At 53.7% G+C, this 21,475-nt stretch overlaps 3 protein-coding genes and 2 long non-coding RNA genes across 11 annotated transcripts in view; 3 read left to right on the top strand and 2 right to left on the bottom strand.

The window, feature by feature from the left end:
- Positions 1 to 14,231, bottom strand: part of LOC103006516 (uncharacterized) — a 155,094-nt gene extending 140,863 nt beyond the window's left edge. Inside the window, exons 1-2 of one of the 4 annotated variants that reach the window (XR_449683.3) lie at positions 13,975 to 14,231; positions 12,046 to 12,126 (exon numbers count right to left, since the gene is read on the bottom strand). This is a non-coding gene — a long non-coding RNA (uncharacterized LOC103006516). The remainder of the gene's footprint in view (positions 1 to 12,045; positions 12,127 to 13,974) is intronic. The other 3 variants (XR_009006249.1, XR_009006250.1, XR_009006251.1) reach the window with 3 other exon arrangements.
- Positions 658 to 12,711, top strand: ALOX12 (arachidonate 12-lipoxygenase, 12S type). Of its 2 annotated transcripts, none has more exons than XM_028168156.2 (14): positions 658 to 911; positions 1,500 to 1,701; positions 2,980 to 3,061; positions 3,148 to 3,270; positions 3,387 to 3,490; positions 3,744 to 3,904; positions 4,769 to 4,912; positions 5,706 to 5,915; positions 8,768 to 8,854; positions 9,076 to 9,245; positions 9,738 to 9,859; positions 11,720 to 11,820; positions 11,943 to 12,113; positions 12,229 to 12,711. In XM_028168156.2, exons 1-14 carry the CDS (start codon positions 777 to 779, stop codon positions 12,406 to 12,408), a joined length of 1,992 nt encoding a protein of 663 aa, XP_028023957.2. In that variant the 5' UTR covers positions 658 to 776; the 3' UTR covers positions 12,409 to 12,711. The 2 variants fall into 2 exon arrangements, with proteins under 2 accessions (XP_028023957.2, XP_057391505.1); XM_057535522.1 differs by lacking the exon at positions 658 to 911 and adding an exon at positions 942 to 1,387.
- Positions 14,232 to 14,413: 182 nt separating the features above from the next.
- On the top strand, positions 14,414 to 16,145 carry RNASEK (ribonuclease K). Its single transcript, XM_007166488.3, has 3 exons — positions 14,414 to 14,608; positions 15,303 to 15,379; positions 15,757 to 16,145. Exons 1-3 carry the CDS (start codon positions 14,531 to 14,533, stop codon positions 15,896 to 15,898), a joined length of 297 nt encoding a protein of 98 aa, XP_007166550.1. The 5' UTR covers positions 14,414 to 14,530; the 3' UTR covers positions 15,899 to 16,145.
- Positions 16,146 to 16,267: 122 nt separating this feature from the next.
- On the top strand, positions 16,268 to 19,167 carry C20H17orf49 (chromosome 20 C17orf49 homolog). Of its 3 annotated transcripts, none has more exons than XM_057535527.1 (6): positions 16,268 to 16,479; positions 16,667 to 16,761; positions 17,398 to 17,499; positions 18,181 to 18,371; positions 18,597 to 18,701; positions 18,904 to 19,167. In XM_057535527.1, exons 1-6 carry the CDS (start codon positions 16,459 to 16,461, stop codon positions 18,906 to 18,908), a joined length of 519 nt encoding a protein of 172 aa, XP_057391510.1. In that variant the 5' UTR covers positions 16,268 to 16,458; the 3' UTR covers positions 18,909 to 19,167. The 3 variants fall into 3 exon arrangements, with proteins under 3 accessions (XP_057391510.1, XP_057391509.1, XP_057391511.1); XM_057535526.1 differs by having other exon boundaries at positions 18,900 to 19,167; XM_057535528.1 differs by lacking the exon at positions 17,398 to 17,499 and having other exon boundaries at positions 18,900 to 19,167.
- Positions 17,217 to 21,286, bottom strand: LOC130705865 (uncharacterized). The gene is made up of 3 exons (XR_009006253.1): positions 21,033 to 21,286; positions 17,898 to 18,031; positions 17,217 to 17,645 (listed from the first exon to the last, which is right to left on the bottom strand). It is a non-coding gene; the product is annotated as an uncharacterized LOC130705865 (long non-coding RNA).
- Positions 21,287 to 21,475: the final 189 nt, after the last annotated feature.

The following is a 21,475-nucleotide window of genomic DNA, read 5'->3' as shown; positions in this document are numbered from 1 at the left end:
TGAAGGTTGGACAAAAGGAGGCTTTCACTGCCCTGCCTCAGTTAGGCCTCCCTCAGTATCTGGTGTGCCCAAGGTCCTAATCCAGCCATGTTTGATATGAGGTTGGGGGTGGAGCTGAGGGGGCAAGTCTTTCAGCTGTTACTTTTCCAGGTTTTAGGCAGCCTGGGGCACCTCTGGTCATTTATTGAAGGACTGGGCTCAAATGAGGTATAAATCAGGAACTGAAGACTTACTGGGCTGCACTGGGTCCAGAGCAGGACATTCCGCATGGGGCCAGCACAGCCTAGCAGGCCGGCCTTCCAGGGCTCAGCCCACGGTCTTTCCCAGGTCCCAGCCCAGAAAAGCGGAGACTTTCTCCTGAGTTTGGAAGACTGACTCACCCCCTCTTCCTCCTAGCTCTCCAAAAGGCCGGGAGACCTCAGGAAGTGTCCTCATCCTGCTCCCTTCAACCCCGAGGCGCCTGGCCCCAGGCCTCCCCCGGAGGTCCAGAGAAACCCCGGCGCTTCCAGGCTCTCGGCCTCACCCAGGCGGGGGCCCCTTCATCGCCCCGCAGCTCCGCTCGGCCCGGGAGGGACGGCCCTTCCCCACAACCGGCTCTGCGGCTCACAGGTTCGGGCTAGTCTGGGGCGGGGACTGGAAGCATCTGAAAGTGGTGAGGAGGGCGGGGACGCGGGCCCCTCTTTAAAGGCCCGGGACCTGAGGCGCCTCGATACCGGCCGGCGACCCGGAGAAGCGCGCCCCATCCGGCTCCCTTCGCCTAAGCCGCCGGGGCTGCCATGGGCCGCTACCGCATCCGCGTGGCCACCGGGGCCGCACTCTTCGCCGGGTCGCACGACCGCGTGCAGCTGTGGCTGGTCGGGGCGCGCGGAGAGACGGAGCTGGAGCTGCAGCTGTTGCCGGCTCGGGGCCAGGTCAGCGGGCGGAGCGGGGACAGACCCCGGCCGGGACGCGGGAGGCCGGCGAGGGGCGGTTTCCGAGGGCGAAACGACTGCGGAACCGTGCCTGCTGGGAGTTCCAGGTGTTGGGACGCCCGGGCGGCTGGGCCAGGAGGATCGGGGGCCAGGACCCGAGCTGAGCGCACACCCCTTCTCCCTTCCCGCCGGCCCTGGTCCTCGCAGCCTCCAACTCCTTCTCCAAATGACCCCAGGCCAGTGTCAATATAGGATCAGAAGTGGGACGCTCGTAGGAATGAGGGAGCGGGGAGAGCTCAGTTAAAGGACCGATGAAGGTGCTGAGACTCAGACATCAATTCAAGACACTGCGGGCCACGCGCCGCGCTCCCTCTTCCTCCCGGTGCGATGGGGCGTCAGACACACCGCGCAGATGTCCGGAGGAGGGCACGAGGAAGGCTGTCTTTGGAGGCCTTGTCAACGGAGGCTCCACAAAGGTCCCCTCCTCTCCTGTCCCCACCGCACCTCTGACCCCCAACTCCACCCCCGGCAGGCAAAACGGCCTCTCCTTGGACCCTGCTACTAACTCTCCGGGTTCTGGTCCCACAGGAGGAGGAGTTTGAGCATGACATTCCTGAGGACTTGGGGCCACTGCAGTTCGTGAAGCTGCGCAAACACCACTCCCTGGTGGACAACGCGTGGTTCTGCGACCACATCACGGTGCAGGGCCCTGTAGCCTTCGAGGAGGCCGCCTTCCCGTGCTACTGCTGGGTGCAGGCTGACAGCGTGCTGTGCCTGCCCGAGGGCACCGGTGAGGGGCAGTGTCGGGAGAGGGGATGCAGGGCCTGGGGAACTGCTGGGGAAGGGGCGGGGGAGGGCTGCGGAGGGTCAGAGGGCCTTGAAGAAAGTGAGTGTTCAGCAGGTTAAGCGTGGAGAAGACAGGACATGGGAAAGAGTTATAAAGTACCAAATTTATACATAGAATAAAAAAGCCTGCAAGTGGGGCTGGACAGGGACATAAGTGATGTGCAGATCCCACCCTCCAAGAAGATGAGGACACGGGATGGGAGCCGCAGCAATGATGGGAAACAGAAGTATGGGATGAGGAACAAGTTAGGGCAGGGCAGGTAAGGGTAGCACATGGAATAGGGGATGGGGGTGACCCCTAAGAGGAGACAGCTAAGGGAAACAATAAGCAATATGACTTGGAGAGCTGGTTTGGTTGGGAAAACACGGAAGAAAACTACGAGGGACAGGGTGCACACTGACAGTGGGTAGGGATGAATGAGGACAGCAAATACAGAATTTGTTACCGTGGGAAATAAGTAAGAAAGATGATTACAGAGGCAAACGAGGGCAAGGGCAAGTAAGGATGGAAACATGAAATACATCACTTTGAGACAGGTGAGTAGAAATGCGGATAAGAACAGGAACAAGTTGATAATATAGACTCTGATGGTAAATCTCAGAAGAGTGAAGTCAGGGAAAGAAAGCAAACAGCTGTTCCTAAAGCCTTTTGAGGACGGTTGAGGTGTGGTAGGTGAGTTTCAGGAGATGTGAAATTAACCAAAGCAATATATAGTAGAAGATAGATACCGGCATATGAGTGATTGAGATTTTATCACCTTTTTTTTTGGCCACGCCGCATGGCTTGCGGGATCTTAGTTCCCTGACCAGGGATTGAACCCATGCCCCCCGGCACAGTGGAAGCACAGAGTCTTAACCACTGGACCACCAGAGAATTCCCAAGATTTTATCACCTTAATTAAGGTGATTTTTTCCAACCATAGATACTGATGAAATAGGATCAGGTGGCGAAAGACGAGTTAAGGGACAAGAAAGGGTGTCAAACATGAGACTGTTGTCTCGAGACAAGAGACGAGGGTTGAGATTAGTGAAACCCAGAGTGCAAATTTGGCAATGATAAGATAAATGTGTCTCAGGAATCAATGGTGAGGCAAGGCCAGAGATAAAAGCAACAGAGCGTGACTGAACACATGGCCTATGATGGCAAAAAGGAAGATGAGGACAAGCAGAGGAGAGCACAGGACCACACAAACCATGGCCAATTGTCTTAATGTCTCCCCAGCCTGCCTGGCAGGAAACAACGCATTGGACGTGTTCCAGAAACATCGAGAGCAGGAACTCAAAGAAAGACGTCAGATATACTGGTGACCACCCACCTACAGGGCCTCTCAGTGGTACCCCCCATCACTGACCTGGACACCCTCCCTGAAGCCTTGTCCCCATCTCCTAGCTGGGCCACATGGAAGGAAGGGTTACCCCTGACAATGGCTGCGGGCTGTGAGGACGATCTACCTGCAAATATGAGATTCCACGAGGAGAAGAGGTTGGACTTTGAGTGGACACTGAAGGCAGGGTGAGAACAGGCCTGGAGCTCAGAGTGGGGAAAGGGCTGGGAGATCCAAAAATGGTGGTCAATGGTGAGCAGCTGAGGGATTGGCAAATGGGTTCATGGCTCGATTCCTGTCCTAGGGCTCTGGGGATGGTCCTCAAACGCGTTTACACCCTCCTGAGATCCTGGAACCGCGTGGAGGATTTTGATCACATCTTCTGGGGCCAGAAGAGTATCCTGGCTGGTCAGTGGTTCCCCAGGTCTCCATAACTCCTTGATGGCCCCTTTTGATGACCCAACCTTCACACTCCACAGCCCCTCACGAGACTTCACAGATGAGAATATATTGTGCTGGGTCATTTCTCAGAGGCCCCAGATGAAAAGGCAGGGGCTAGATATGGGATGGTCACGTGCCTGGATTGCTGGGGTAGGGCCTGGAGGAGGGACATCCCAGCTGTGTAAACAACCTCCTCCTACACTCCACCCCGACCCCACAGAGAAGGTTCGCCAACGCTGGCAGGACGATGAATTGTTTGGCTACCAGTTCCTCAATGGCGCCAATCCCATGCTGCTGAGACGCTGCACCTCTCTGCCCTCCCGGCTAGTGCTGCCCTCGGGGATGGAGGAGCTACGGGCCCAGCTGGAGAAAGAACTCCAGGTACCCCTCCCACCCTGTGCTGTTCTCTCCTTGGCGGTGTGGCCAGAAGTAGTGAAGGGCAGGGACCAAAGATGAGTCAAGGAAGGGAGGCTGTGGTAACCTACAGCCCCTTGGTCCAGACTCCAGTGCTAGAAAAACCTAGAGGTGATAAAGTATGTAGGGAAAACTATGAGGAGCTCCCAGTGTGGAGGGGAAACAGGATGGATTCCCAGGGTGCAGATGGGGCCAGAGGTGTTAGCAGGGACAATGACATTCCCTGGCTGACGTCAGTGCTCTGGACACCAGTGTTCACGGGCAGGGAGAAGGGTAGAAAATGTGCCATCAGGTGGGGACAACTGCGGGGGTTACTTGGGTTTGGAAGAGGTGAGCTGCATGTGAGGAGGACGAGCAAGGCGGGATGTGAGCGTGCCCTGTGCATGTGTGCGCTGGACTCGGCGGCAGGGCTGGGCAGGGAAACCTCCGTGGATTACTTGGCAGAGAAGGTGAGTTTTAGGGAGTGAAAGAGTGTTTGCTGAGCTGGTGACAGCTGAACACAAGGTGTTCAGATCATCGAGGGATAGTGGGGAAGGGCCTGGCCATCTCGACAAGGGGACAGCTTGCACACTGGACTGAGCAGGCCTGGTTCTAAAATCGGATCTGCCACCACACATCCCTGGGCAAGATGTCTACCCTCACTAGGCTGTTTCTTCACTTAAAATGAGAGGAATCGGGCCAGATGCTCTGGTTCTGCCGATAGGACTGTGCAACCGATGTAGGATGATGGCAAGAATTCAGATAAAGGTCTTGAATGTCTTCCGCCTTTGCCCTGGCCCTCTTGGGTTAGACTTTGAACTCTAACGATGGATACATTCCTCCTTTCCCCAGAACAGTTCCCTGTTTGAGGCTGATTTCATTCTCCTGGATGGAATTCCAGCCAACGTGATCCAAGGAGAGAAGCAGTACCTGGCTGCCCCCCTCGTCATGCTGAAGATGGACACCAGTGGGAAGCTGCTACCCATGGTCATCCAGGTGGGGCGCCCTGGGCATCCGCCTCCCAACACTGCTTTCTGTTCACCTCCGCCTCTGCTCCCGAGGAACCAGCGCCCTGGTTCTTGACTCCCAAACTCCATCCTCACACAGTGAGACCTGTTCTCGTGTCACTCCGCTTACAGCCTGGTTTCTCCTGACTCACCCAACTGACAGGACTTGTTCAAGAGTCATAATGGCCTTTTGGAGTTCTCATCCTACACCCGATGGTTCTCGAATTTTAGTGTGTATCAGAACCACCTAGACAGCTTGTTAAAACACAGCTTGCTGGGTCCCAGCATTAGACTTTCCAATTCAGTAGGTCCAGGATGGGGACTGAGAATTTGCAGTTCTAACAAGTTCCAAAGTGATGCGGATGCCGCTAGCTTGGGAACACACTCTGAGAATCACTATTTAACCTCTCAGTCCCCTCTATCTTTTCTCCCACTGGTCTCAACAGTTAGTTAACAAATACTGTCAATTATCTCACACACCCAGCTTCCCCTTCCATCCCCCACCATAACGCAGACCCCCATCACGTTTCTCCCAAACCACTGTCAGATCTCCTCCCTGGACTCCCTGCTTCAGACTCCCCTGCATTCAACCCGATGATCATGGTGCTCGCACAGTGCCACAGCTAGTGAGAGGCACAGTGGGAGGGGCCTCATTCCTCCTCCTAGATTATACCTCCTGGATGCGATAATCGTACTCACTCATCTGTTTTCCCAAGATTGCTGGCCATAATGTCACACATAAAGTGGGAGTTCAATGAAGGCTTAATTTCTCTTTTTCCCAGATCCAGCCTCCCAGCCCCAGCTCCCCGACCCCACCACTGTTCCTGCCCTCAGATCCTCCACTTGCCTGGCTCCTGGCAAAGTCCTGGGTCCGAAATTCAGATTTCCAACTGCACCAGCTCCAATATCATCTGCTGAACACCCACATGCTGGCTGAGGTCATTGCTGTGGCCACCATGAGGTGCCTCCCGGGGCTGCACCCTGTCTTCAAGGTACAACCTCTACCCTCCATGTCCCCCTTCACTCAGACCCTAGAGAAAGGAAACAGCCCAGTATCAAATGATATTGCAGCACCAAAAAAAATTTTTTATCACTGTGAAAGAAAGAGGTGAGAACAGAAGGAAGACTGCATCAATATTTTGAGACTTGTGTTTCAATTAAGTCAAGTCACTAAAGGTTTCTTCAGGACATATTACTAAGGAAACCCTCTGAAATTCTCAGAGATCTGACAATCTAGCAATGGGCCTAGAGTACAGCCGGAATATTGCTAGTAAAACAAAAGCCTTGTTCCTGCCTTAGGAGATTTACGATTTAGCCAGAATGACAAGTGGTGCCCATAAGAACTATCCAGAGAACAACAGCTGGATCTAGAATCTGAAACCACAAGAGACAGCCGATAAACACTAGAGTATTGATGGAGTACGTTCCACCCCAACTGAGTTTGCTAAGTAGGAGCAGGTCAAGAGGCAAGGAGAGCGGCCCAGCAGGCTGCTTACACCCGCCCAGGAGAGAGGTGGAGAGAGACATGCGTTTGGCAAGGTGGTGACGGGAACGAAAAGGAAAAAATCAGAATTGGGGAAGGGATGGAATAGTAGCTGCGGCAAGCCTGGATATCAGAAAGGTCAGAGGTCTAAGCTCCTGCAACACCCAGAAGTCCGAGGGTGGGTATTGAAGACTGACCTAGAAATCCTGTAATTTTATGAAACAGTGAGCTCAGCATCTATTGCTCGGCAGAAGACAGCGACATAAGGCTTGTGCTTGAGTAAAAATGTCCTCAAAATCTTGATGACACTTTAGATATAGGGAACAAGACAGAGAAGGGATGAAACTGATACAAGCTTATGAACCAGAGCAATTGTCAGAAACAGGGAAGCCAGGAGAGAAGCCAGTTGGGAAGTAAAGATGAGGTTCAGTTTGAGGTACAGGGAGTCGGAAATGTTGGTAGGACATGCAGGTGAGCACCTGGCAAGGAGAACGACTGAACTGCGTTTCAGCCGGGGGCCCCGCCCAACCCCCAAGCCTGGCCAGCAGTAGCTGTGGCCTCTCGGAGTCTGGGGTGACACAGACAAGATGGAGACCAGTGTGATGAGCAGAATCTTGGATTTTACTGATCTCAGGGCGCTCCTGCACCACCGTCTCCTGCTCACCTTGAAGAGGCTAAGCCTCTAGGCACACTGAAATCCCCCTTTACGAGTTCAGCCCTCTGCCCAACTATCTCCATTCCCACAGCGACGTCATGGCAAACAGCTGTACTGTTATCAGTACACGCAGGAGAGCCAGGCCAGCAATGTCCCAGAGGTGACCTGCACAGGCTCTGGATTCGGACTGCCAGAGTCTGAATCCTGAATCCTAACCTCTGTACTTCCCAGATGTGAGCTCAGTGTCCTCAGGTCTAAATGGGGATGACGGGAGGCCCATCGTGGGGTTGCTGAAGGCTGACACGACCTAATAGTGTGACACAGGCTAAAAGCTAGAAAAAATTAGTTCCTGCAATGATTTATTAAGAGTTGTTTGTCCCAAGGTATCTCTGCTCCTCATGTGGACTTTGGGCTTTCCATGACATTCAGCACCTTTCATGAACTTTCTGAAAAGTTTCAGTCCAATGTGAGCTGCTTTGACCTCTTGGCACCAGAGTTATCTCTGCCTCATGCCCTGTGTCCAGCAACAATTCAGATAAATACCAACGCTACGTGAAACCTGTAAATAAACTGGGTGGAAATGACAAAATAGTCTGAGATAAAAAGAAACGCATGTGAGGATGAGATGGCCTTTTTTAATAGCTAAGGAAAAGCTATTTCTTGAAAAGCTATAAAAATAGAGGGGACCTAACTGCCTAATTGGGGGTGGGGGGAGATTTGACGACAGCCCCTCTGCTGCTTACGTACATAGCTCAGTATGGCTCCTCTATCTCACTAAAGGTACCCACCCCCCAAAAAACCAACAGTGAAGCGACCAGGGGATGGAGGTGTGGCTTTGGTAACGAGTAGAGAGGCTAATTTAAGCTGTGAGGTTGTAAATGACAGAGTATAAAAGCAAATCAAAAGGGGCTGATTCTCAAAGGCCACCTACACCCCAGGTGGAAATCATAAAGATAAGCGATAGGTCTTCCCTGGTGGCGCAGTGGTTGAGAGTCTGCCTGCCAATGCAGGGGACACGGGTTCGAGCCCTGGTCTGGGAGGATCCCACATGCCACGGAGCAACTAGACCCGTGAGCCACAATTACTGAGCCTGCGCGTGTGGAGCCTGTGCTCCGCAACAAGAGAGGCCGCGATAGTGAGAGGCCCGCGCACCGCGATGAAGAGTGGCCCCCGCTCGCTGCAACTAGAGAAAGCCCTCGCACAGAAGCGAAGACCCAACACAGCCAAAAATAAATAAATAAATTAATTAATTTTTTATAAAATGGAGCAACTCTATATGATTGCAATTTAAAAAAAAAAGATAAGCGATAACAGCTAGTATTCAAGGACTTCTGTGTGGACTAAAAACTCTTCATACATCACTCACATAAGCATCACTGCAGCCTCCTGAGACAAAAGACCCTATTATCACCCGCTGTTGACAGACGAGGGGCTAGACAGGAGATAGACAGATCAACACTTAGAAGGTCTGGTACCTTGGATGAATATCAAAGTGAGTGCTGAAGTGTAGAGTGAAACCCAGGTCAGTCTGGCTCCAGAGCCTGACTCACAGGGGCGAAAAGATCACGAGAGTGAGTGATCACAGAAGCAGGAAGAGACCAGCCTGTCAAGGGAGGAAAGCATCAAGAGTAGGCACCATGCTGCCTACAAGGAAGGACCCAAGCATGTCCTCCATATACCACCCCCTCTAATCTCTCCCATCCCAGCTCCTGATCCCACACATCCGCTACACGATAGAAATCAACACCCGGGCACGGACCCAACTCATCTCAGATGGAGGTGTATTTGATAAGGTAAGGAGGGGATGGGGCATGGGGCTGCCTCACCGTCTGACTCTCTACGATTTCCTGCCACTTTCAAGATCCCAGATCCACCTGGGTGAATGTCCTGACCCTTAAACCCATGAGCCCGTCCCTTTATATCTATGTCTCTAAATGTGAAAATGCCACATCTGAACCCCTTATATAGTGTGTGCTGGCTTCTTCCTCAAGGCCTCACATCTCTCTTGTCCCAGGCAGTGAGCACCGGTGGAGGGGGCCACGTGCACTTGCTCCACCGGGCCCTGGCTCAGCTGACCTACTGCTCCCTCTGTCCTCCCAACAATCTGGCTGACCGCGGCCTGCTGGGAACCCCGGGTGCTCTCTATGCCCACGACGCTTTACAACTCTGGGAGATCACTGCCCGGTGGGTGAGACGGGGAGCCGAGAAATGGGGCAGGGGAGAGGGCAAGTGGGGCTCTGGCCTGAGGTCAGCATGGGGCAAAAGGAACCTGAAAACAATAAGGTCCAGACAAGAGGAGCAAAGGACTGGATCCTGGGGAGAGATGAGGAAGCGTGAGTCAGTGCGTAGGGCCTGAGAAGGAGGAGGCTGGGGACAGAGAACCTACGTTGGGAAAGCTGTGGACTGGGAGGCTGAGGGATCTGGAAAAATCAGGGATTTTGTCAGGGAGAATGGCTGTCAACCATGTATGGGGATTCCTAGAACTAATGACCCACGTGTCCTTCCTCTCTAGACTAGTTTGTAGAAAGAGTTGGGAATGACCCAAAAGGCAGGCCTTGAAGAATCTATACTCAGACACATTGAGAGTCAGCTGGGCAGAGACCATGGAAAAGTGCAGGGGTCAAAGGCCGAAGCTTTCTCCTCTCAAGGAGCTCACCTCCCTTCTCCCCTGGGCAGGTACGTGGAGGGGATCATCCACCTTTTCTACAGCGGGGATGACGTCGTGAGAGGGGACCCTGAGCTGCAGGCCTGGTGTCGGGAGATCACTGAGGTGGGGCTGTGCCAGGCCCAGGACCGAGGTGAGAGCCCTCCCCAGGGACAGGAGCTCCTTGGACACTCTGCCCAAGTAGAGTCTGGGTTCAGGACCCCAACCCCTCATCCCACCCCCTCTCCCTCCACACGTCAAACATCTGAATCCCATTCCCACCTCCTAAGACTCAGGACAATTCTAGATACCCCAGGACCATCCTCCTCAGAGACCCTGGCCATCAACCTTTACTTCCACCCCATCCCCTAACCTGCCACAGCATGGGACCCCACAGGGCCAGAACCCCAGCCAGCAAGGGATCTGCCCAGGCCCTGCTGGGGCTCACATTCTCTCCTCATGGTTGTCTATTCCTACTTGAGGATATAAATGGGAAGATTTTTCCACCAAAGCCCGTAATGACCCCTTCTGTTCTCCCTCTTCTCCTCCTGCCTGCTACTGTCCAGCACACGCATAGAAAGTCCAGGCCTACTGCACACTGACCACAGTGCGAGGTCATTTCTAGATGCAAACGCAATGCTCTACGTGCTTTGGCTCAACCCTGAACTCGGTGCCCTGCCCCTTGGGGCTCACATTTCTTTGGCCAGTCCAGCCTCTCCCCACCACTGCTAGGATCCAGCCACCGTCTTTAGCACCCCACCCGCATTCTAACCTCTGGGGAAGAAACAGCCTTTCTTGAGCTCTTCCTAGATTCCTCCTCCTCCTTCTCTCACACATGGGCCAGCCTGGACTCTGCTCCAAATTGTCCTTCCGTCCCTGCCCCTCACACTTTGCACCAACATCTCTGCCTCTGTGGGACAACTACAAACATTGACTGGGGAGCCGCTATGGCCAGCCTCTGAGGGTGCCGTGAGCACTAACGCAACACCCGCCCTCTGGAGGGAGCGTCTCCCTAGGGAATCTGTGGCTGCACCACCCCGCTTCCAGGACCAAACTTTCTCTAGTATATCTCGGTATGTCCCTTGGGCTCCACGTGCTCCCGGGAGACCCCTCCTCTCCCTGGCCATCTTTTCCCCAACCAGTATCTACATTTGGAAAATGAAAATAAACATCCACATGTGAACTTTAACCTCCACTAAGTGCCTCTCATTCTCTCTTCCTCCACTCTCCTTCAGTTCTCATAGCTCACCTTCGCCTCACTTTCCCAACAGACTTTTTGGAGAAAGTGTGCTAAAATAAAAAACGGCCTGAGATTGGCAGTCAGGAACCCGAGTTCAAGATCAGCCTCTGCCTTCTCCCAATTATGCAGTCCTGGCAAGCACTTTAATCTCTCTGGTCTTTGTTTCTTTTGTTTTTTTTAATCTACAAAAGGGAAGTGATTATATTTGTTCCACTTAACTGACAGGATTAGTGGGTCTCTGAACCCCCCACCTCCACTGTGAATTGAGTGGCCTGACATAATCTTTGCGGAAAGCCTCTCTTGGCTATCACCCTATAAATCTATGACTTCTCTTATCCGTCACGTTACAATTCAGACACTTGTAATTCCCTACCTGGGAATAGGAGGAAGCATCCCTAAATTCTCAACCACTTTTTGAGGCAGAGGATTTTTGATCACTCAGAACTTTTCAGCCCCCAACCCTTCCAAAATAACAATACTTATTATTTATTGAGAACTTGTTCCACACCAGGTGATTACCTCATTTATAAAATAGGTATCATCTACACTTTACAGGTCAAGAGATTGAGGTTCAGAGAGGTTAAGTAATTGGCCTAAGGTAACCCAACTATATTATTTGAATTTGAAGTGAAATCCATGTCTGATGCAAATATATTTGAATAAATGAACTAAACAAACAACCATCAATTCCAAAATGTAGACATCCCAAGTCTTCAGGCTTTATTTCTCTTCTCTCAGACTGTAGCCTCTAAATCCTGTTTCCTTCCTGCCCAGGTTTCCCCATCTCCTTCCAGTCCCAGAATCAACTCTGCCATTTCCTTACCATGTGTGTCTTCACGTGCACTGCTCAGCATGGGGCCATCAACCAGGGCCAGGTATGGAGAGCTGAAAGCCCAGGTCCCTGAAGGCAAGTGTCTGGACCTTGGGATGCCCAAGGGAGAGATGGGGGTTCAAACCCTAAGTACCAGGATCCTAGGGTTGCAGTTTCTTCCCCCAGCTGGACTGGTATGCCTGGGTCCCTAATGCCCCATGCACAATGCGGATGCCCCCACCTACCACCAAGGAAGATGTGACAATGGCCACGGTGATGGGCTCACTACCTGATGTCCGACAGGCCTGTCTTCAAATGGTCATCACATGGCATCTGGGGCGCCGCCAGCCAGACATGGTAAGAGAGGACCCTGGGGAAAGGGAAATGACAGTTGGAAGGGAAACATAAGAGTGAAGGGCTAGGCTCTAGATGTGTCTGACTCAAAACTGACTGATCCTTTGTTCTTTCTTAGGTGCCTCTGGGGCATCACAAAGAAAAGTATTTCTCAGACCCCAAGGCCAAGTCTGTACTAAACCAATTCCAAACAGATCTGGAAAACTTGGAAAGGGAGATTACAGCCCGGAATGAGCAACTTGACCTGCCCTATGAATACCTAAAGCCCAGCCACATAGAGAACAGCATCACTATCTGAGCTCTGGGATGCCCCCACCGGGAAGACTGCAGATTGGCTCTGGGACTGACAGTTCCATATTGAGTTTCATGGTTTCCTAGTCTCTGCTGCAGAGGCTCTATTTCCTCCCCCAATTAAACCCCCGACATCTGCATCCCATGAGCCCAAGGGCCTTTACTTTTCTGTAAAGGGCCTGATCATATGTTAGGCTTTGTAGGCCACACAGTCTGTCACAGCTACTCAACTCTCTTGTTGTAGCACAGAAGCAGCCACAGGCAACGTGTAAATGAATGCTGTGTTCCAATAAAACTTTATTTACGGAGAGTGAAATATGAACTTCCTGTGTCACAAAATATCCTCCTTTTGGTTAAGTCAACCATTTTAAAATGCAAAAACACACAACAAAACCCTGTGCTTTGCTACAGGGATGTGCACAGACTGCAGGCTGGATTTGGCCCTGGATTTGGGGCAGTACCTGTACAACGGTACCCTGCGGTAGCCTGAGGCACTGACCTTACTTGCAAAACATCCAGAGAATGGTGGGGTGGGTGGGGAGGGTGAGGAAGATTTCTTGGAGAAATCGACTACCTCAACTAATTCTCCTTTCCCAGGAGCTTGACTTCATGCTTGGCCAACTTAAAAATTCCTGACTCTTCTTTAGCAACTTTCCCTCCACCCCTATGTCTCCTATTCACACACCTACCCTAAAAGTCCCTGAATGAGAATGGTGCCCCTAAGGCAAAATAAAAACTTTCACCCCAAAATGGCTTCCTTCCAGACAGTCTCAAACAAAAGAGACACGAAATAATGTCTCAAGGCCACTATCCCAGGCTCTTCAGTACCCTGGGGTCTCTAAGTGTTTCCCAGGTTCCAAGTTCTCTTTCACGACCCTTTTAAGAACAATCTGCACAAAATAAATGGAAAAATACCACGAAGTTATGCTAACCACTGACAGTGTTTGTCTGGTTCTGGGGTCTTGGGATCAAAATGACCCCTCTCAATTATGCTATGACCACTGTCCTCACTAGAATGGGTACAACATACTCAGTGCAAAATTGTGTTCTTCAAACACCACTATTTCCCTGAATAATTATTACAAATCTGTTTTTCACCAGTGAGGTATACAAACTTTTTCTTTGGAGGGTATGATCCATTCATATTTTTTAAATCTTGTACTCTACCTTGTTCAAAGGACCTATGATCAGTTTCCTTGGTTTACAGTAGGGAAGAAAAGTGACATTTGTGTGTATTTATTCCTTTCCCCAGAACATTTGGCAGGGCCACTCACCTTAACAGCTTGTTCATTGAGTCTGCTTTCCCTGGACTTTTCCTAACGCCCGTATTTTTCCTGGATTTGGCAACCACGACTCTTCAGTATTCCGTGTTTGGTTAACAAAACGTTACTTAAGTATTTCCAATGCCAAGAACCCTCAGCAATTTAAAGCGTTCTAGCCAGAACAGCACCCTTGGGCTCGGGAAGGGGCTCCACGTCTTCTTTTACTGTGTCAGTGTCTATTTTAAAGGGTAGGGATGAGTAGAGAGGAGATAGAGGCGTTCTCTCTCGGTGTAAATCTCTGTCTCACTTACCACATCTCCATCACAGGATACCGCCCGAGACTAAGGTATCTGAGGGAAAAATGACATAATTTCAATCCTCGGCTGCTGAGAGCGCATCGCCAAGGTTACCAGGAGCTCCGCCAGAGATAAAAACTTTCCTGAGGCCGGGCTACCGGTTCTTCCTCGTCACGTGACTTGACAGACTTGGTCACATGATATACTGGCTCCTCCCATTCCAATCTGGAGGTGAGGGGGAAAGCTAAGAAACCGGAGAACTTTGCTCCTGCAATACTCGCACCCCAGATACATATGGGTCAATAAGGGATTCCCGAGGGGCTGCTACGGTTTCAGAAACACCGCTCTTTCCCGCCGAAGTCCGAGAGGACCCGGAGGCGCCAGCGTTCTCCGCCTGGCGCTCCCCAGCCCGATGGTTGGGCCCGGAAGCCACGCCCCCTCGGTCGCTCTCCCTGCTCTTGGTCCTCCGCGAGTCCCCAAGTCCAGCTCTCTTTCCCCCCCGCTCATCGGGGCTTCCTCTCACCGCCTTCCTATCTGGCCCACATCTAGGCGATCCCCGACTCCTTTCTTCATGGCGTCGCTTCTGTGCTGTGGGCCCAAGCTGGCCGCCTGCGGCATCGTCCTCAGCGCCTGGGGAGTGATCATGTTGGTGAGGGGACTGCCCGGCGACAACCGGAGAGGAGAGGGCCTGAGGGGCCCGGGTGTTGGAGGGCTGGAAGGCTAGGAGACACCAGGCGTTTGAAAGCAGCAGACAGGCCGGAGGGGGTGGTTGATTAGCCGCTGGAGAACGAGACAGAACTGAATTGAGAAATGGGGAATTGGAAGGGAGAGGGGGAGCTGAAGCTTGGAATGGGCCCCGGGGCTGGTGGATTTGGAGCACCCTCAAGGTAAGAGGAAGAAAAGCTACGTTCTTGAGAGATCCTTGAGCTGAATGGAGGGCAGTGGGGAAAGGGAGTGCTTGTTCCCGAAATGGATAGCTGGGCGTTGTTTCCCGAGGACTCTACCCGACCCATTTCAGGAAGAAGTAATATGGAGAAGTGCCGATTCCCTCTGACCCCCTCCTCCTTGTCCCGTGATAATGACGCCTCCGGAGAGGATGATAATCTGGTTCCTGGGTTGCTCATTATTCCTAACCCTTGCCCCAGCCAAGTCTTCTCTATGTCACCATTCATGCCCTGTTCCGGGTGACTGGAGTCTAAATCCGGCAACAACCAACCCTAATCCCAGCTCATTCTGGTGATTCCCAAACCCAGATGTTGTGGCAACATTCGAAGTGGGAGGAGTTCAGGCAGTGACCAGGTCAGGTGCCTGAGTTCAACAACCTACCCCTTCCCTTTTTGCAGATAATGCTCGGAATCTTTTTCAATGTCCATTCCGCTGTGCTAATTGAAGACGTTCCCTTCACGGAGAAAGATTTTGAGTAAGTGGAGAGGCGGGGAAAGTGGTCAGAATCATGGGCGGGGAATTGCAGGAGGCTGGATGCTTGGGGCCCAGAGGCTAGGGAACTGGCTGCTCTGTTTAGCACACAGGAGCAGTCTTGGGAGTCAGACCTCAGCGGCCATCCTAAACCCACCTCTTTAGGTGTGGCTTCTTTAGGTATTTTCCTTGACTTCTCTGTGCCTCCTCCACCTATGCAAAGTGGATGCTATAACAGAACTCACCCCATAGGGTTATGAAGATTAAGATAATACACGTAAAAGCGTTTAGAACGGTACCCGGCACACAGTAAGTGCTGTGTAAATGTTGGCTGCTGTTAATAATGTTTCCGATATTTCTCTGCCTAATCCCCACCCCTAGGAATGGCCCCCAGAACATATACAACCTTTATGAGCAAGTCAGCTACAACTGTTTCATCGCCGCGGGCCTTTACCTCCTCCTCGGAGGCTTCTCTTTCTGCCAAGTTCGGCTCAATAAGCGCAAGGAATACATGGTGCGCTAGAGCACCGTCGCGTTCCCCCTCTCCAGCCCCCTCCTCTATTTAAAGACTCTCCCCACCCAGTCACACCCGCCCCACCCCCGGTCTGGCGCCCTCTGCGGACTGGGTTTCCCTGGCGAGAGACTGAATCCCTTGTTCTTCAACCTCTGGCGCCCGGCTCCAGTGGAGGGAGGTCGGGGCTGGCCGTTCCCTGCCCCTCCGGCCCCCTCGCCTTGTCCCGTTCCACAATAAAGAGAAACTGCTCTCTTAAGCCTCGTGTGTGTGCATGGGTTGCGGGGCAGGCATCCGGGCTGCAGCTCGGACTCCAAATACGGAGTCCCGGCCCCTCGACGGAAGTGGAGTGAAGCCGGGCCGGAAGCGAGGCGGTGTCTTCCACTCTCCTTCCCGCGCGCCGAGGCGGTGAGGCGGTGAGGCGGTGAGCGGCCGAGCTGGAGCCAATCAGCTGCGGGAAGGGGCGGGACTTCCTGCGCGGGGGCCGGAGCCGTTCGATCGCACTGCTCTCCGTGGTCCCGGCTCCGAGGTAGCGGCGGCGGTAACGTCTCCGTGAGGAGGCGCGCGGGGCCATGACGTCAGCGTCTACAAAGGTTCGACCTCCCTCGCGGACAGCGCTCCCTGGCGGCCACGGGAGGGCGGGCCCCCCAAGTTGGCTCCCGGCTCTTCCATCCCGGGCGAGGGGCGGGCGGGAGTCCAGCCTGGGGTGGGGCTAGGGGCTCCGGGCGGTCCGGCGCGGCGCTGTGCGCCGGCCCCCCGTAATGCTGCCCCGCCCCCCAGGTCGGAGAGATCTTCTCCGCGGCGGGCGCCGCCTTCACGAAGCTCGGGGAGCTGACCATGCAGCTGCATCCCGTGGCCGACTCTTCCCCCGCGGGGTACGTGAGCCCGGGCTGGAAGATGGACGCTGAGAGCGGACGCTGGGTCTCGATCACAGACACCGACACTCTCTAGGGCAGGGACAGATGTTAGTTTCCCTTTGTGCCTGGCACAGCGCAGAGTAGGTGTTAATAAATGATTGTTGAATGAATGAATGACAGATAAACCGCAGACCGAGGCTCATAATCCGGACTCATTTCACAGCTCTACCCTGCTGCGAACTGGTAGACCATAGACCGCCACCACTACCCACACCACCCCACCCCCCAAATCATGTGGAATTCCGTCAGACTGCAGCGGACTGTGTTTAGAGGCTCTGTTTGTAAGACCCCCACTTGTTGGATGGGTTTCAGTGGGCTGTTTACAGCAGCTGTTTCACGTTGATGGGGGAGAAGTTTTCTTCTAAGGTGGCGGTTGTTACAATATCGTGCGGTTGGGGGTCCTCAGGGTTCCCACGGCGCCTTAAGAATTTTGTTTTTTGCTTTTGTTTTTGTTTTTTTAAGGAAGACCTCTTTATGGAAGGGGCCCCAGGCCTTGCGGGGAGGAGGCTGGTTGCTGTGGAATGCGTAGCCTGTGGGCTGGCTCCACACCCCTCTTCCTCCCACTTTCGCTATTCCCTTCTCCCCTTCTGACAGTGCCAAGTGGACGGAGACGGAGATAGAGATGCTGAGGGCTGCTGTGAAGCGATTTGGGGACGATCTTAATCACATCAGCTGTGTCATCAAGGAACGGACAGTGTGAGGGAGGGTTGGCTGGCAGAGAAAGGGCGGGTGGGCAGCTTTCTTCCTCCACACCCATTGTTCCATCTTCCTCAAACTCCCTTCCAGCTCAACATCTTTCCTACTTTGTTGCTAGTTTTGTTAGCAACAAAGTCCCTCGAGAACTGAAAGAATAAAAGAATTGTCACAATTGGTCAGAAGTTACTAAAATGCTGTGGTAATCAGGACCTTACAAGAATTTGATTTTACGTTGCCAAAGACACCCAATAATTGAATTTGGTAATAGGAAGTCCCTGGTTATTTATACAGATCTTTTGAGACTCTACTGTGGTGTTTCCAGGGATATTATGATTGTGAGCTAGTGGATCAGGATCTATTAATAAGTCTCAATCTCCCGGTAGGTCACCCAGGCTTACCTGGTAGCCTTCCACATTCACACATCTCTCCCAGAAGAGAAGTAGAAGACGGGCCTTTCCCACTCTCAGTTGGACTCCACTCTTCAGGCTCCATTTGCCCTAAGTGGCTGCAAGGCTTCAGGAAAACGAGAACCCTAGCAAAGAGTCGGGGCCCTCACCTGGACTCTTATGAAGGGGCTCCCCCGTGTTCTTTCAGAGCGGCCCATTGCCCCTGCCCTCCCCTCCCTTCTTCCCTTAGCCTCTCTGATGACTCCCTTCCTAGCTTGCTCTCTCTTCTCTTCAGGGCTCAGATAAAGGCCACCGTGAAACGCAAGGTATATGAAGACTCCGGCATCCCCCTTCCAGCCGATTCACCCAAGAAAGGGCCCAAGAAGGTGGCATCTGGTGTCTTGTCGCCTCCTCCAGCTGCCCCTCCACCAAGCAGCTCCAGTGCCCCTGAGGCCGGCGGTCCCCCCATAAAGAAACAGAAGGCTGGTAAGGGCTGTGGAGTTGCTGCCTGGGGATTAAAGGTCCCATCTGAGGTTCAGTGAGAGTTGGGCTTGGGTCAAAGGACAGATCTCTTTTCCTCTCCCAGTGAAGGTTCCCAGAGAGTGGCTGGGGTAGGGGAGGGAGGGAGGGAGAGCTTGAAATTTGAGGAAGTGGGCGGGGTGGGGGGGTACCATCAGGGAACCTAGAACCTAGGTTGTGCCCCCCTCCCAGATGTGACACTCAGTGCTCTGAACGACTCGGATGCCAACAGTGACCTGGTGGATATCGAAGGGCTAGGAGAAACTCCTCCAGCCAAGAAACTCAACTTCGACCAGGGTAGGAGTCCTCCTCCTCCCACAACGGCTGAAGGGGTGGGGGAGGGTCTCAGCAGGATCCCCCTCCCAGGGGCTGTGGAAGAGAAGGTTCCCTCCTGTGCATGCAGGGGATTGGGTCTGCAAAGAGCTGGTGCTCTAGGGAGGTGGGAGTCATGCTTGGGGCTCGCCCCATCTCGGCCCATTTTACTTCCTGTTCCAGACAGCCTGACCCTGGATTCTGGCCTTCTCTTGACCTCCGCTGATCCTCCTCTGCTCTCTTGCTGAGCCTTCCACCTCTCACCCCTCTCACTGTTCACCCTGGACCTGTGGACTGGTTGGGACTCTGAGCAAGGCCTGCATGAGGGTGGAAAGGCTGCCGGGTGGCCCACCTTGCTGTTGCTGTATGAGCATCTTCCTCCAACCCCTTTGACCCCCAACTGATGGACAGTTTTATACCGAAAACAATAAAGATCTCCCTCTCAGCTTGGTGCCTTCAGCCTGACATTACTGGAGTGCAAGGGACACCTCCCTCTCTCCTTAGCCCCCGGGGCTCAGCCCCTCCTCAGCGGCTCTCACCACCCTGCCTGGAGCAGCACAGCCAATATTGGCAGGCTTTCTTCCCAGTGCCAATATTTCTGTGCTGCTAGAGCCAGGGGAGCTGGGCGTGGGCAACAAAGGCTCCACTTTGCTCTCTGGAGGCAGCACTTACTCCGGGGTCTCTGGCAGGCAGTACTCCTGAGACTACCCTGGGGATTTCAGAAGGGCAGCTTCCAGTGATTTCACACCTCCATTTCCACCCTCACCGCCCCCCCCCACCCCCGCCGCCACCTCACCAGAAGGCCCCAGATGTTTTTCGTGTCGCTTCTCCAGGGTGGCCTCCCCAGCCAAGCCTCAGCGGTGCCTCCCCCACCCTCGCTCTAACACCACAGTGTGGTTTGGACGTGGCCACAGTGCCGTACAAACCACAGTGTGCTGCTGGGGCGGGAGCAGGACTGGGGTGGGTTGAGAAGAAGGGAGCACGAGGCAGTGCTGTGAAGACCCCTACCACCAAGGGTGGGAAGGCTTAAAAGGCAAACATGGCCCCAAGAAGCGTTGGGGAAAGCAAGAAACCAGAGCTAGGAGCTGAGCAGGCAACTGGAGGGAGAGGGGCCTAAGGGGTGAGCTCGCAGTGTAATAAGACTGGAACCATCTTCCTTGTAGGAACTCTGCTCAGGGGATCCCTAGGGTGGGGTCAGAGGCAGAGGAAGCAGGCAATGACTGGGGGGGACCAACAGACTGCCTCTCGACTCAGCAAGGGCAGGGACCCAAGGCTTCCTGTGTCCGTTCCTCCCCTCCCTGGGTCAGAACCCAAGAGAAAGCAAGGAGAGACAGAAGGCCAAGGACAGCAGGGTTGGGAGTTGGCAGTCCAGAGGTGGTGGGGCCGGAACATGGTCGGGAGAGGGGGGCCGGAAGTCGCCCTGGGCCCTGGGCCTGCCACAAGATGGAGGCCAAAGGCAGGAAATGGAGTCCAGGGGGAAAGGGGAGCAGCAGGGCACAGGAAGAGGGCCATCTGGACCTGGGGGCCAGGTAGTCAACCCCCAGCACTGTCCCCACTCCCCGTGGACCCCCAGGACCCAAGTCCCACCCCCCGCAACAACCCCCCCCAGCCCCTTCACCAGGCCCAGGAAGGCGGGCCCACCCCAGAAAGCCACGTTTAAGCTGAGACAAACATGCCTCTCCCCACCCCCACCCTAGGCCTTCCCTCAGCCTTTTTCTCCTGTCCAGGACTTGATTTTTAAAAAACACCCCCCAGAAAGCAAAATCCAAGGGCCAAGATCCCTTCCGCAAATCAAAATAATATCCCCTAAAACCCAAAAGTTATCCTCCCACCTCCCATCCCACCCTTTACCACCCCCACCTTCCGACACACCCCCCAAAACTCTTAGCAATCAAAAAGATCTAAGATGGTGGTGTAAGCAGAGTTTTTAGGCCCCGGGGGATGCCGGACCCCCTCGGTCGAGACCCCTATTTGTCCAGCATCAAATCCTGCCAAGGCCTCCTGCTCCTCACGCCACCCTCCGTACCCCCCAAACCGAACAGCTGCCCCCAACTCCCATCCTCGGCAGAGCCTTTGTGGGGATGAAACAGAAATCAAACACTATACTAACGGCTGGGGATGTTGGGGGGCCCTCTGGTCTGTCTTTGGTTTCCATCTGGGGGACTCCAGTTTCGGGGTGTAAGAGAAAGCCTCTCCAATCATCCCCCCAGTTTCAAGACTGACAAAGCCCAACCCCACCCCAGCACGCACCTCCAAACCTCCCCCCCAACCGCCACGTCTCTCCTGAAAACAGGGGACACTTTCCTCCCCACTTACCTCAGCTACTCTCCCCTGAGATCCTGGTCCCCTATTTTGAAGGGAACAAAATTTGGGGTGCATCCCTCACATTTGGGGTGCAGGAGAAAGGAGCCGCCCCAGTCGCATCGCTGGCCTCCTTCCTCTCGGCTGGCTCAGGGAGTGGGGAGTGCCCTAGGGAGGGGGGACCCCCACAAGAGAGCACATGAGGGGGCTCCTCCACTCCCAGTCAGAATTGGGGACACCCCCCCCAAACCCGTCCCAGCCCATCCGTCTCCAACTCGGCGGGAGAGGCAGCTGCAATGCCCCAGTCAGATTCCCCCAACACTACATTCCTCACCCCATCTAGAGGGGTCCCGGGGGCCCCAAAAAATCCCAAAAAAATCTAGGATGTTGGCTGGACGGTTCTGGACTAGCTCCCCAAATTTGGGGTCCTCAGATCCCCCCGTTTTTTCAGGAAAATT

Source organism: Balaenoptera acutorostrata, chromosome 20 (genome assembly GCF_949987535.1).
Source record: "Balaenoptera acutorostrata chromosome 20, mBalAcu1.1, whole genome shotgun sequence".
NCBI lineage: Eukaryota > Metazoa > Chordata > Mammalia > Artiodactyla > Balaenopteridae > Balaenoptera > Balaenoptera acutorostrata.
Note: the sequence above shows the minus strand (reverse complement) of the source record. Positions and strands in the feature narration are given on the sequence as shown.